This window comes from Polyodon spathula, chromosome 30, assembly GCF_017654505.1.
Source record: "Polyodon spathula isolate WHYD16114869_AA chromosome 30, ASM1765450v1, whole genome shotgun sequence".
Lineage (NCBI taxonomy): Eukaryota > Metazoa > Chordata > Actinopteri > Acipenseriformes > Polyodontidae > Polyodon > Polyodon spathula.
In genome coordinates, this window is record NC_054563.1 from 6670669 (window position 1) to 6686372 (window position 15704).

Here is a 15704-nt window from a genome sequence, read left to right on the forward strand (position 1 = left end):
AATAATAATAATAAAATTCATTAAATATGGATGGAAATAAAGGCTCCCATTGCATAGCGGTGATCCATTCCTGGTTTTACTATGAATTTAATAAGATACCCATGAGCTTGTTACCTATACACTATAGCACATACTAAAACCTGGACTGGATGAAACCGCAGTGCAATAGTACTTTTATTTCCACCTGTTAAATCAGGACAACATGGCTAAAGTTTGACTTTTTTATTATTTAACATTTGTACATAATAAATACAAACTTTACAGCCAATGCAATGCAGCAAGAATTTTGCACCAATGTTCTCAAATATTGACACTGTGTTTTGTAGATAGTAAGCCCTTTGTACAGAAGCTTCAGCGAAATTTGTTTAATGTTTTCTTTTTTTTTAGCAGCTCATAAAAAATAAAATAAAATGTTTTTTTTTTTTTTTCAAATAATACTACATTTGACTATTTCCAGAGAAACACAATTTAAAATAGAAGACAAACTGGCAAATAAAATAAAGAAGGGGAATCTGCTTACAAAAAAGCATCTTCGAAAAACATGAATGCTGTAAACCATAAACTTCAAAACAAGTTTCATAACATTCAAAAGATCTCAGAGAGATCAACAAAAAGATAGGACAGTACCAGTGGTGCGAACATATACAGTATATATATGTATACCTAAATAAACATATACATATATACACATACATATAGATATAAAAAACAAAAAAACAACTTTTTTTTCCTGTCAGAAACAAGCACATCAACTTAACAGTCTGGACTACTGGTAAAATGCCACTGGCGTATTATAAAGTTGACAGATTTTGTTTCCTTTAAAACTTTTGATATGTAAATGTTAACCGCATTCCCCCCTCCCATCAGGACTACTGTAGATGCTTTCATTAATGTACCCCCCCCCCCCAACTGTAAAAACCATAACTGGAGAATAACAAAATACATTAGTCTGTCTAAATATATGTGTGGCAAACGCAACACAAAAAGATCATTTGAGACAACAGTAGCAAAAGCAAAGATTGAAACGAATGGGGGTTGGCGTCATCGGACAGGACAGTTTTAGCAGAAATTAAATAAGGATTTCTGACATTGAACTCAATTTTTGAAGTTTGTTTTCATGTTTCTGGTAAATATGCACTTTTTAACTTGCAAAGCATTTCATATTACTATCTTCATTGGGTGTGCCTACAGTGTGCTTCTTCAAAGGGTCACAGACTTTATAATAATCCATCCCTTTCAGTGATAGGGGCTGATAACTGACAATATAGTGTCGTTAAACTGGATCAAAACCTGCCTCGACTTCCTATGGAATAACAAATCTATCAAAGAAAGGACTACCCCCTCATATATATATATATATAGTCTGAAAACGCAGCTTTATAAAAAACATAAATAAACGATGAACTGCTTCTGAAATTCCTATTTCTGTTTCAGTCTGTAAGTATCAGAAATGGCATTGCAGCTACGCTCTAGTTTTATTAAATACTGTTTCATAGCCTGATAAATTCCTGTCAGACACAATTCGCCTGTCAGAAAGCTCCACCTTCTAGTGCTTAAATGTAGAAACAGCATAGATCCAGGAAATAGATATATGTGTATTATGATGCACAGCAACTTATATTCAAATAGTGATCCACATACATACATACATACACTGACTGCTTAACTCAGCCACTATGATAGAAGTGAAATGCGAGGTAGAGACTTATCTATCTCTACATTATCTAGATCAGTGTTCGTGATTACCACCAATTCCTATATGAATAAATCTGTATAGCATTTTTTTATTTGTTACATTGGACTAAATATTAGTAATACAGACACCATTGTAAAAGCTGAAAAGAGTAGAACAGTTTCTAATTTCAATTGCCACATCTCCCTTATCTATGAGATAAGAGCGTAACTTTATTTAAATTTTTTTTTATGAAGAGGAATTCATAGAAGAGGAACCAGCCCCCTCTAACATGTCAGTCAATTCCCTTTCGTTTGGACCTCAACAGTATCTGTTATATATCAAATAAAGTATAGACTTGGTAATGCTATATGAAGAAACATTTAGCGGATTCTGAACATTCCTATGGCAACAGTAATGTACTGTACTAATGCACATTATATACGTATGATAGGACTACATGTAACGAGGCCTAAAAAAAAAAAAAAAAGCCTCAGTCTGCTCCAATCATCTTCATCCAGAAGCCAAGGCCATTCTTTAGCTTTCAGTCTTTCTTTACTCCGACAGTCAGTCTGTTCTGGTTTCAATGCCCATGAAGAGGGATGCGCAAGTCAGGCACAAAACATTTGTGACTTTGAAGAAGTCGCTTGCCATCCCCGAATCGCACCTGCGATACTCGTCACTCTTTTATCCCTTCTCGTGCTTAGAGACATTTCCCAATGCAAAACTACAAGACTGGCCACTGTTCCGACGAGGAGCTCAGTTTGTGTGGATCACGGAAGAGTTCAGCGCTGTTACACCAAGGTGATCTCCACTTCCTCCGTCTTCTCCGCCTTTCTGCGGGGGTGCTGTGTGGGGGGAGGGGGGGCAGCTCGCACCTAAAAACAACAGCACAACGTTACAGCTCTTGAAAACGTTCACGTTAAACTTTAGGTCTGGAATGTAGTTGGTATGGGGATGCGCGTTAGAGTTATCATAACAAATGCATTCTTCTTGCTTCGATTCACTTTCGTTTACTGTTGCTAACCTCAAGTACATTTGGTACACCAGTGTGTGACCATTAACCTGTCCCCCCTGCTATATCCCCTGCCCCTAGAAGATGATCTACTTCTTACATCTACTAGGGGCAGTGCTGCTGGGGGACAGGACGTTTGACATTTTTCTGAGAGCTCTACAGAGTGCTTTAAACTTCAGAGTCACTTGGATATGATGATTGAATACACTGGCTAAGACAGCTGGTATTCACACAAAGTTGCCCTTTAAGGACACTTGATAAGAGACCTTCAATCCACTCTCAATGGACTAGACCCCTGTTGTTCATGTGTTATTATATTCCTCTCTGAAAATGTTCTTTTGCCATTGAGTTAAAATAGGACCCAAGGGCTATCTAGGCTCTGATGTTTCTCATCAGTGATAACTAGGTAACTACTGACAAGGGTATAAATCAACACATTGTGTAAACTGAGATACCTTGTTGTATCAGAGATGAGAGAGTTCTGGTGTGACAACAGAGCTCAAACTGTAGATCTCATTCATGAATTGCTATTAAAACACAGAAAGCACTGGTGATTGTTCCTCAGGGTAGAGGCCTGGATGTTGTAAGGACTGTAATAACCCTTGTGCACTTACAGGTCGAAGCTTGCCCTGAGCGCTGTCTGGGGTTAATCGGGGCAGCTGAGAGAAGCCAGGGCAGTCTGAACTGAAACTATTGTGCTCTGAAAACAAACAGACAAATAAAAATCAGCTTATTTGAGAATTACAAAAAAAGTAGAATATAACTCCACCTGTATTCTGTAATAAAATGATATGGCCCAAGATAACCCAACTGTGGTGCATCATCTTGTTGCCAATGGGGTCACTGTTCTGTGCTTTATGTTTGTACAGGGGAGAACTACAATTTAATTGCTCGCCTTGTCCTCAAATATACGCAGTTAGTGAGTAGCTGAGCTGTTTAATCTACAAAACAGTATCGTCATTCTCTCTCTAAAGCAGGTCTTGTGTAAACCCCCTAACATAGCGTAGTAACCTAGCTTTGTTCATTATTAGCGATTGATCTTTTTGTCACAAGTTTGATAAAAGTAACTGGTTTTCTTGCCTCCACTTTACTTCCTGTGTTACGGGTAACACAGTTCCTTATGGACAGCATGAATGTAAGGCTCAGTTAGGGGGAACTATATGCTGTAACACAGAAACTTTAGCGTTGTGGAAGGAAATATTGAGTCAGTGAAAAAAAAAAATCTGGAAAATAATATATCAACAAACCTGATTTTTTTGAGTGCTGTGCCAACAAGAGATGTTTTTAAAGCCATTGCACCTTTAAAACAGGCCAAAACCATTTCATTCTTTGAAACCCTGGCTTATAGGCTGAGAATTATTTGCTTGGGGTGAAAATTTGAGCTCACCGTTCACAGAGGGTGACCTGGGGAAGAACTGCGAGTTGTTATTGTCGGGGCTGCAGGGCGGCTGGTCGTACAGTGGCAAAGGAGGGAGGGAAGTCTGCAGCTTCGAGGAAGGAGAAATCTGGGGGGAGGGAGAAGAAAAGAACAACTTGCTTCTAAAAACGTCAGGCAAGAAAGGTTTTACAGAACAAAACAACAAGAAGATTCAAAAGAACCTCAGCCAGTGGAAATGACACTATCACAATATACTGCGTGGGGATTCCGAATGGAGCGTCGCATTGGCTCTAGCGCTCCCGGGGGTTAGGGAGGCAAAAACCGACAGGGACTGTTTCTCCTCATCGTGCTACAGCGCACCCTGCCAGCTGAATTTCACTTTGACAACATACAGAGTAAGCTGGCTCCAGTCCCAAGTAAGAAAAATGCAAAGTATGCTCATTGTCGGGCATTGTTAGGTCCAAGGCTAACTCTCATTGTTCAGCATTTCCAGTGGCTGGTTTGACCTGGCTAGTTGTGCCTCTGGGGTTAGTAAAACACCAAGCCAGTAAATCTTTGAGAGCTGGCAGGTCCCTCTGTCTGCCAGGAGACACCTGCTCCGTTTACTGAGGTCACAGCCAATTTGTTTGAAATTGCTCTCTTTAGCCGGCTAGGTCTACACTGTGAGCATGCCTGGAATAGTCACTACTGTCTCAATATAGCCTCCCTGTCTTCTTATTGCTGGGGCCGCTCATCTCAAAAAGCATGATTACTCATTATATTGGACAACATAATATAATAAAAGTACAATAAAGAACAAGGTAGGGATCACCCTAATCTTAGTAATTTAAGACTCCCACTGCACAGGTATTTGTGCCTTTGCAGGTTTTCTTACGAGCCCAAATTGTAGATTGCTGGTAAAAAATGTGTTGGGTGTGTCTCTTAAAGCTCACGCTAAAAGCTGGAATGGGTCAAGTGTTAAATTTTACCCAGTTCTTTCTTAATGTGAAGCAACTGGTTCAGTATATAACGTTTCCTTGTGAAATCACTGCGTCTATGCTTTATCTCGAGGTTGGGCTGTTTCACAAAAGAATACCAAATGACTGAGCATTTCCCTGCTCTAATCTCCTTTTTTCATTTTGTTCTGTAAACATTTTAAGTACAGGAAGAAGGATGCTGCCACTTTTGGCGTCATTACAGAGCTTGGCTCCTTCTGTTTCCTGAGTGTACTTTTAAGCTAAAGGCACACACTGGAACCAGAAATTCCACCCTAGTGGTCCTAGTAGAAGAGTGGGTTTGACCCAGGAGACTGGCAAATGCATGACAAAACAACTGCAGCAGCCAGATATGGTTTTCCTGTGTTTTTTTTTTTTTTTACCTGCACGTCCCCTCCAATCCACTGGGAGTCGCCATTCTCTGAGCCAACCAGCTCTTCCACCAGCACAGAGGGGAAGACGCCCACATGCCCGTTGAACTCCCCCTCCCAGAAGCCATCATCCTCCTGGTTGTCCTTGTTCAGGATGCGGATGATGGCCCCCTCCGGGAACGACAGCTCGTCTTCTGTCTGCCCGTCGTATTCGTACAGCGCCTTCACAAAACTAACTGCAGAGAGAGAGGGGGAAGGGGGGTGCTGTTAATCAGGGTCCTCATTTCAACTCGAAACCCCATAGATCACCTCAGCCAATCATCTCCAGACAGCCCTTACGCAGAACTGTGGAACATACTGGACGTTCTGGTACAAAACACTGGACATTCTGGTCCAAGAATGGGGGAGAATGAACCAGAGCAGGCAAGTTTTTACACATGTACAGTAATGGAAGTACAGTGCTGTATGCATCAGGTTCTTACCACTCGCGTCTCCGTTCATGCTGCCCGATGCCAGCTCAGGCTCTGTTGAGTTGCTCGATGTGTGGGACCGTGCGTCCAGGGCTGCCAGGGACTGCAGCATGCTTAGGAGGCTGTTGGACGTGGGAAACTGAAGGTACTTCTCCGGGACATAGCCAACGTGCCCACCTTTATTCTTTGCCTTAAAACAAAAGGCATTCACAATAAAACAAAACTACAAGATTAGAACAGCATTTTGAACGGGCAATAAATTACTTTTCAAGAAGGTGAAGTTGAGGGAAGTCCTTATTCTAAACAACAGGCTCTGATAACTGCAGCTCATTTTTGGTTGGAATCATGACCTTAAAACCACCCTATATGGTATCCCATGCCAGTTTCTTTTAGTCCTAAATTAGCCACTGCAACCCTTTTATATACATTTCTGTTTTCGTACCTTCACCCAGTCTTCCATGTCCCCATCTTCAATAACCTCCAGCACCTCCTGTTCCTCTATAGTCAGCTCATCTGGCTGTGAAGCCTGAAAAACATGACAGCAGAGCCAGCTCAGTCAGCCAACATACTGCTGTTTTTAATCTCACAGTAGTTGTGAACCAGCATGACAAGCTGGTATATATGTGATTGTGGAGGTGACTGTACCATGATTGAAACAATAGGTACAGTGGATGCTTGCTGCTACAGCTGCTGCACACTTAATGCCTGCCCTGGGGTCAAGTATAATTACAATTAAAATTACAGCAGAATTGTTTGCTGAAATTACAATTACAATGCTATTTTGTTCAATTTAGATACAATTACACTGCAGTAATTAAACTAATTACAATTACACTAAAAAGTAACATGTTTACTTTATTTTAAACAGCCAAGCAATCAATCACAAGCAATACAGAAACATACTTTATCACTTGTACTTTTCAAACAAATGTGGGTGGCTGAAAATAACAAGAAAAAACGATCGAATGACAAATAAACATGCAAGTGAACTGTAAGCCATCAGTTACATGGTAAAATTGCAATTACGCAGGCGTGCCAAAGTTCAACTACAATTTCAATCAATTGCAAAGTAAACAACTACAGCTGAGCTTGCTTGCTGCTGCTGCTGCTGCTGCGCTTACCTTGTAGGAGTAGAGGACCTTGCATGTCAGTGGGTAGTTCCTCAAGGTGCCGGAAGGACTGGAGCTGCTGTCGTCAAATACATCCATGTTGTCCTCAAACTCCTCCCCCTCCTCTCTCTCGTCTGCTCCTGTCTGCAGAGCACAAAAGATGCGTGCCGTTTCCTGTTAATCAGCTCTCCATCAAGGACATTACGGTGGTGGTAATAGATAAATTCTGCCGTCTAGGAGTTTCTCACAATAATCAATTCTTGGGCTTGCTACATTCATTCTGCTTCGCCAAAAACCAGACTTGGCTGGCCTACCAGTAAACTATGCCAGTTTTAACTACAGGCACACAAGTGTCCTCATCTATCACTGCTTTTAAGCCACTCGGCCAGTCTGTGAACTAAACAAATGTCATCTTACTACCCCTGCAGCAGAACAGGGGTATGAAAACCCTGTTTCATCAAGAGATCCACATTGCAAGACAGGGTTTCTAGTGCCGCCACCTTCCAAGGACTTGTACCGCTGTTGCTCTCGCCTCTGCTGCAGTGTGATGTGAAGAGAATGTTAAGTGTAGGAGGGCAACAATAAACATGCTAGTCAGAGTCAGTCTGTGGGGGCAGAACACGATTATTGAAGCACAGGTCAAGCAGGGCCTAAAGCATGACACCCGTCACAATGCCTTCTCTCTTCTCACCGTGAGCAATTGCTTAGGCAGATTTCTTCCTTCACTGGATTTATTAATCCTCAATTTTGAAATCAGAATGTCATATTCTAAGAGGATCTCACTGGCCAAAATCTAAACCTACTGAAAGACAAAAACAGCATGTGTATTGAACCCTATACATGCCCACTTGGACAATTTTGCTAATTTTAAGGTTTTTACTTTGCTTTCAAAAGCTTCAGTCATCAGGATTAGCGGTGTGAGATGTGATAAATATTAAAAGATGATATTGTTTAAAGAAAAGCAGGAAAATTACTTTAAAATGTGGACCCGCAAAGGATTCTATACACATGTGGAGACAGACAAGTTTGGTTCTACAAATATAGCCTATAGAAGTTCCATCTGAGGTGAAAACTTCAGCAAGTCAAGCGCTTGTTAAAGATTTGTGAGAGTGCATCAGACTGCCTGCTTTATGTGGGTAATACGGCTTACAAACATGACAGAAATTGAAAATGTATTTGTTAATATTTTTAAAAGGGCCTTTCCAGTCCAGACTTTCCAGGAAAAAGCTGCCAAAAAAGGTAAACTCCTCAAACCACTAACTGCAGGATGTAAAAAGTGTTTCCTGGTCTGCATCTGCATTAGCTTCTAGTTTCAAGATGTCTTTAATCAATGGCTGTAACAAACAGGCTCTGTTTCAACATGATGGCTTTGCAGGTTGTGTTAAAACTGTACTGACTTTCGTTTTGAATATTTTCTCAAGTTCAGTGAACTGGGTGACTGATTCCCATGATTTAATCCTCTGAAATGACAGCCTGATGCACAAGTCTGGTTGCCAAGTTTCCCCTATTATTTAAGGCTTCGGCTGGGCAAGGCACCACACTTTTCCCGTCTTCTTTTGTGAATTTAGTGCATATTTTTTTTCCCTATATCATTGTGCAAAAACTTGGCCCACAGTGGCCAGACGTTTCTAGGCGACACAGAACTATTACCCAATTACAGTAGGTATTGACATCACTGGAGTACTTAAGCATGCCTGAAGGATCCAAGGAGCCAATTATACAGCCACAATGGACAAGGATTAAACATTGCTGTTTTAAACAATATAAAACTGTCTAAGATAACAATACAATACTGCATTCTGATTTGGTGCAGTGTTCCGAGTGACTTTTTGTTTTTCACTGATGTGGATATTGAAGCTGTTTAGACTATAAGAAAAAGTGTGCAGATAATACATGTATTGGATTCTTGTGGATTTTTTGTATTTAGTGCAAATATAAAAAGCTTAGAGAGACATTTGTTAGCTACATTTGCAGTGCTCGACAATCGACTATAGCCCTGATGTTGTTATACTTATTTTATTCCTTAGTTTACTCTCCTGTGTACCCTATTTCAGACTTGTTTGACCGTCTAGTTTCTTTACATAGTCCGAGTGACAATTCTACTCCCCGCCTCTAAAACCTGCTTGCTAAAACAGCTCTGGGAGCCTAATAAACACGCTCAAGCTTGCTTTTTAATATATGATCACAATTACTGTATCTATGGCAACAATATATGAAACACTTTAGCTATAGCCTGTAAAGAAAATATCAATAAAAAAAACAGAAGGTTCTAGAGGATTGGATTTTATTCCACCCACTGACAGCTGAAGGGTAATTAGTCGCTTTTTTTATTATTTCTTTCAACAGGTTTACAAGGACGGCTGCATTTACCATAAAGGTGTCTGACTGTGACTTAAAAGTCAAAGGAAGGAAAAAAAACAGCCTTGTGTACCGATGTACCACTGCTCCAATGATCTGCTGACAGCCTGAAATTTAATTTGCAATCACTCTCTTGTTAATCAGATGACACCTTGCCATGGGCCATCTGGAAACTGTGGGATACTGTTTGTTTTAAAAATACAAATAATTCTGATGACAGGACAAAAGATAAAACCATTGAACTGCTTTTTACTTACACAAAAAGCCCTAGAGGGTGTATGTTTTAGGAAATACAACCATACAGTACATCCGATAAAACAACACCCCCAAGCCTCAGTCACACTTCCACACAAACACGCAGTCGCTCACCCTTCTGGTGAATTTTAGTAGTTAATTTCACTAATAAACCAAATCATTGTTGAAGTGAATAACAGCTCTGACAGATTATGCAAACTTCCTATCTTGTTCATCTAGAAGTAAGTGGTTGAGCGTCTTTCATGTGAAGACAATACCAGCGATGTACATCAAAGAATAAGACATCATAATCATGGAGGCGAAAGGGCTCCTGTCTGTTTAAACGAATGTGACCTGTTTGTTTTTTCTACAGTGGTACTGAAAACCTTGAGTCACGCAAAGGGCAAGTCGACAGATTAACCAATACATTTTTTATGAATTATTTTTTAAACAGTGGGTGTTTATCTTTGTCTGCTGTAGAGGAACTGATAAAAATGTCCCAGTTCCATTCCCTGAGTGTTCTGTCAAGTCAGGAGTTGCTGATTTCCTATCTGGGTGGACTGGCATTCTTTGGGGGTGGGGGTGTGGAGTGATTCAGACTGAGGAAGCCCACTGAGGTTGCGACTTTAGGGTTTGTCAGTTTCTCTGTGGAGGTGAACTGTATTGCTTTACCTGGCATGTACTGGGCACCCTGTCAGGAGCGAGGTGTTTTAGATGGTTCTACACTGAAGGTGACTTTGCCAGGACTGAATGGAACCTTACATGAGACAGGTGATAACCACCTGGCGTCAAACACAGTGTTCCAGTTTGACAATCAGAAACATTATAAACACCTTGTTCTTGAAAATGTTACAAAACAAGGTCAATGTGTGAACATTAAAAATGCCTGCTGTAGCTCATCTGACAGGATTACATTTAAATGCATATTCATTTTCTCCACACAATTCCAGCAGGGAATTTATTACAAATAGTACAAGCTTACAGTAAGACTAGACACTGGGCGCGTTTTACCAAGGCCTTTACGCTAAAGTGCAATTTGCCCAATTTTTTATGAAAAGAAAGCAGCAGCAAACTTTGTCACCCTTTTGAACTCTTAAATTATTATTTTGTGTTCCTTGTAATCAGTTCTGTATGAAGACTGGTTTTATTTTCTTTTGACCTGAGCAGCTTAACAAACCATTAGTCACCATCACAAAAGCAGCACACAATCTGGCATGAATGGCTTGAGAGGCCCAACTGAATGGCAGGGGGTGATCAGGTAGGATAGCGGTGAACTTGCAGAGCTGCGAGGGGGAGGCTCTCCTCACATAGCACCTGCTCTGTCTGGAATACTGCAGTTACAACATTGCCAGTAGAGGGCAGGCTTCACTTGCAATGGTTAAATCCCCAGGTTTCTGTTCGCACTCTTACCGACAGCGAGGAGTCGTGGTTGGACAGGGTCGGGAGGCTGGCCCAGCGCTCGTTCTCCAGCTCCTCCATCACTTGGTTCATGGCACTCTTCAGCCACGTGTCCACAGATACCCCGATCTGACGCAGCAAGTCCAGGCGGGCCTCTGCCTTCAGCTTCACCGTCTGCCAGGGAGCGACAGAGCATGTTAGCAACCAAGAGAGATCTGCCCACCACAGAGCCTTCATCATCCATGTCACAAACTACTAGAGAAACCCAAAGGCATTAGCCAAAACATGTGTTTACTTATGATAAAGTAATTGAAGTTAAAAAAAAAAAATCCTTGTAACAGCAAGGACAACTTTAATGGAAAATGTGTAATGGAAATGTGTGCAACACTGCAACTTTTTAAAAGGGGAGGGAGTGTTTTAGAAGTAATTGTGGGCAGTATTCAAGGTCAAGACTCCAACAAACTCATTGAAACGCTAAATTTGGGGAGTGCAGAACATTTGCATTCTTAAGATTCTTGCCACAATACACAACTTGACCACCAGTGGCACTGTATAATAAGAACAATCTTGATTTTTTTTTTTTTTTTTTTTTTTTTTGGTGGTGGTGGTGGTGGTGGTGGGGGGGGTGATAAGGGATTTCATCCATAATGCTTGCACATCACCAGCAACTTGTTCTGGTTGCTTGTATGTAGTATTAAATTATTGTATATTGAACTTCTCTATTAAAAATAAAAAACACTTTCTTTTTAAGGAGAATTCTCTAATGAACTTGTACATTGTTTTTACATCACCAATTGAACTTACACAATACAAAAAAAGAGTTGGTGCTTCACTATAATGTCCCTTCAGTATTTCAAACTTGAAAAAAAGCATTTAGGCCTCTGAGTAAGTGAATTACTGATGTTAATTACCCTCACTCCAGGCTAGACAGTTCATTTAGTATTTCTTTATGCACAGCGCTCTGAAAACGTAAATCTGCAAACTACGATCATTTTAAAATGTAGCTTTGTTTTTCTTACTTTGAGCAAAACATTACCCCTCAATAGATAATTACATTTCAAATTGAATTGCACAACAGAGGTAAAACTTGTATGCTATAAGAGCTTTTGTTATTACAGGACAGAATTTATAACCCTTATTTGTATGCTTGTTTCTTTCTATATTGCTTTTACAGCAGTTCAGTTCTTTCTAAATCCACAAGGGGGGACCAAAGAACCAAGAGGTTGCAGTCACTGGAAACCACCACAGATCAGAAATGATGCAGAAGCCACTGGAAACAGCTACAGTCCAGTAATGAGGCTTCAAGGGCTTTTGTGTTTTCAAAGTAGTACTGTTATGAAACCTGTGTGGAAGCCAAATGTGAAAAAAAATACAATACATGACTGGAACTGTTTTTCTACACTGAAACATTTTACGGAAAACACCGACAGAGCCAATATTTTCAACATGGGCTCATAAGTTTTAAAACCTTACTGAAAAATATACATGACTGTTCACCCAGCACTCAAATACACTGTTAGAATATGAAGCACATAAGCAAATGCTGAATCTTCAACCTGCATTTCTGAAGGGCTCAGTACAATACAGCCTCTCCTAGTCTGGAATGCAGTCTTATGAACAGTGGAAAGCACTGCATGATTATTTAAATGCCGCAAAATAGAAATGAAATATTTTTTGCAATTTTGAATTGCCGTGTTTTGTTATGTAAAGTATATATTTTTGATAGGAATTAATTTTAAAAAACCACAACAGCTTAACAGATGTATCTCTTACGCAAAGTCTGCTACACTAGAATGGAACAACCTTGACAAACAGTATAGCACTGACAGTGGCTGTGGTTTTGAAACCATCTGGCAATAGCTTCTGAAATAAACTGAAACAAGCTTCTTAAATGATCAGGTTAAGAAAAGGCTGAGAAACCGCTTAAATAGATTGGGTTTTTAGTGGTTCTGTTTTTAGAGTTAAACCTGATAAAGCTTGATTTAGAAAAAAAAAATAATTCACCTGAAAATGGTAAAAAATAAAAAAAAATAAAAAATCTGTAATCTGAAATATCATTAATATTGTTTAACTATGAGGACAGAGTTGGAAATTAAGTGAAAGACAGAGGGAAGGAGACACTTCTTCTTAGTGGCGAGGGTATGGAATGGGCTACCTAGCCATCTTGTAGAGATAGAAACTCTTGGATCTTAAGACCATACTTTACAAAGTTCTGAGATCAATCAGCTACTAGGAACTGGACGAGCTTAGATACAATTGATATATTTTTCTTATGTTCTTAAATAATGATCAGGATAGTAAAAACAATTAAAATGTTTTACACTATATATAGATAGCTAGTGAGGTGTTTAAGAGTATCATACAAATGAAACCTATTTTCACCCTCTTTCCCCCTTTAATATTTGTCAGATTTTAAAATGTCATACTTAACCAGATAAAATACAACCAAAACGTCAAGACATACCTCTGCTTTCCGGATATTTTCTTTTGCTTCCTCGACTTTTTGTTCCAGTTCAGTACGACTTTGTTCTGTTGGCACAACCCCGTGGGTATCGCACTCCTCTAAGGCCTTAAGTTCAGAGGAAAAAAAAGACACAACATACTAAGCCTCACATTGAAAAAGGTGAATGGGGTCAATTCAACAGATCCGAAATGGTTGCAGTTCACTGTAAATAAAACCTGGCAGTACTTCTTGTGCTGGCATATTTCTAGCCTTGACAGAAGTGTGCCGATACTCACCCGTTGGTTATGAATGATATTTTTATGCTCCCGGGCCACCCTTGTTGCCCATTTACGAGCTTCTTTATTCAGACTGTGCTCTTCGCTTGTCCCAGTCTCAGACTCCAGTTGTCGGCTCTGCAAGGCGCCAACACAGGTCAGTACCAGAAAAAGAGCTGGCTAGCATTTCACAGTCTTACTATATGCATGAACACCCAGAACAGAAAGGATGGGAGTACAAGAGAAAGGCATTCAGTGTCCCAGCTCTACAAAATTTGAAATATTATAATTTAAAAGATAACGGTATAAGATCAGCATAAAAATAAGCAGGTTTTAAGAAATTTCGTGTTAGAATAGGTTGTAAACCACACTTTGGAAACTGAATGCCAGTTATAAAATATAATAAATCAAGCAATGTAGATGACCCAATAGTCAATTAAGATGACACATGCATTTGAACAGACAGAACCTAATGAACTAAAGCCCAGCATATTAAGAATACAAGTAGAAGCACGTATATTTTTAATTTTTTTTTTTTTTTATAAACTCTCAACAATGGAGGGCAACAATGTAGATAGGGAGAGCACTATTTAATTACATGATCTGCAATCACTAAAACCAAATTTGGATAAAGCTTGCCTCTAGTCAAATAACTTGACCAAATCTTTAAAAAGATCAACAAAAAAGAAACTTAAAGCAAATTTAAAAGCTAGGCAAATACAGCATCAGAAAGCTTCCAGGTTGAAATCCGAGCTTTTAAATAATACAAATAAGAGTTATTTATTTATATACAGAGTTTGTATCTGCTCCAAAGATTTTCTTACATCTGCCACATCTAGTTTTTTTGCCCACTCTATTCTCCAATTGTGAAAGACTGTTTGAATGACAAAAGTTTTCTTTATACTCAATCAAAGCAATGGATGACACCAAACACCACCAAAGGAGAATGAACCAATGAGAAAGAACAGACTTCAGAGCACACTGTTCATTAGAGACATGCACCACATCCAGAGCTGCCATACATAGCTGGCACTGTTTACCCGTTGCAACAGAATAAAAGCCTCGTTTTATGAGATAGACACATAGGACTTATTGTTAAAAGAAAAAAAATGCTTTGGCTGGGGTTTGTTGTGGTGGTTGCCACACTGCCAAAAAAAGGTACTGAACACTTGCTGGCTCTTGAAATATATTGGGAATAGAATTTTTAGGATGAAAACATAAAAACAAAAAGTGGACAAGTTTGTTTTAGTTGACAGTTTAATCGTTGTAAAAAAGTATAATTATACCAAACACTGGGTCATTTTTTTGTAAAAGCAGCATAAAACTAGTAATGTTTTAAAACAAGTAAAAAAGGAAAACGGACGCTACTTCAAGGACTGAAAGTAGTGCAACTTACTAACATTTATCTTTTCTGTCCAGCGTATTCTCATTGCGATTAGACAACTGCAAAAAAATACATAAAAACAAAAAATACGTTCTTGCAAGACAAAGCTTGGTTGCTTGATGGGGATTCTGTCAGCAGGAGGCTAGCACACTCACTGGACTTATATTTAACACAACAAAAAGGCAATTGGCAAAACGTTTTTCTACTTAAATCCGGAAAATAGAATTGCAGACTTTTCTGCCCTTTCAACCGCTACAGCTATTAAAAAATCTTGAGGCAGCTTGGAATGAATTAACATTTGGAGGTTAAATGCTCCCTGTTAGGTTCCATACGGCTATTTCCTCACAGCAGGCAAAAGGTCAAGCTTTCTTTTAAATCTGAGAAATACAGTTAATGTTTCTTGAAGCCAGGGCTACCAGCCATGACTTCCGAGTCCCTAAACCGAACAGGGGACCTCAGAGAAGGCAGTCAAGTACACAGGCAGTGGAGTTCAATGGCACTAAAAGAACTTACAAAGCCTCCTTTTTCAAGGCAGGCCGCTCCTTCCACCAACACGCCTCTTCCCTGAATGGGTTCCTTTTTACTTTTCCAGCGAGAATACAAACCCGCTAATATTTTATTAG

The 15704-nt window shown here is 39.6% G+C and overlaps 1 protein-coding gene across 3 annotated transcripts in view; it reads right to left on the reverse strand.

Moving 5' to 3' along the window:
• Positions 1-207: 207 nt before the first annotated feature.
• Positions 208-15704, reverse strand: part of LOC121302715 (F-BAR and double SH3 domains protein 2) — a 79538-nt gene continuing 64041 nt past the window's right edge. For all 3 annotated transcript variants that reach the window (XM_041232810.1, XM_041232809.1, XM_041232812.1), the window contains 10 exons: positions 13719-13835; positions 13444-13548; positions 10992-11153; positions 7002-7133; positions 6323-6406; positions 5893-6070; positions 5423-5646; positions 4075-4192; positions 3302-3387; positions 208-2550 (listed from right to left, as the gene is read on the reverse strand). In XM_041232810.1, coding sequence (XP_041088744.1) covers positions 2467-2550; positions 3302-3387; positions 4075-4192; positions 5423-5646; positions 5893-6070; positions 6323-6406; positions 7002-7133; positions 10992-11153; positions 13444-13548; positions 13719-13835 — 1290 coding nt within the window. In that variant the 3' untranslated portion in view covers positions 208-2466. The remainder of the gene's footprint in view (positions 2551-3301; positions 3388-4074; positions 4193-5422; positions 5647-5892; positions 6071-6322; positions 6407-7001; positions 7134-10991; positions 11154-13443; positions 13549-13718; positions 13836-15704) is intronic.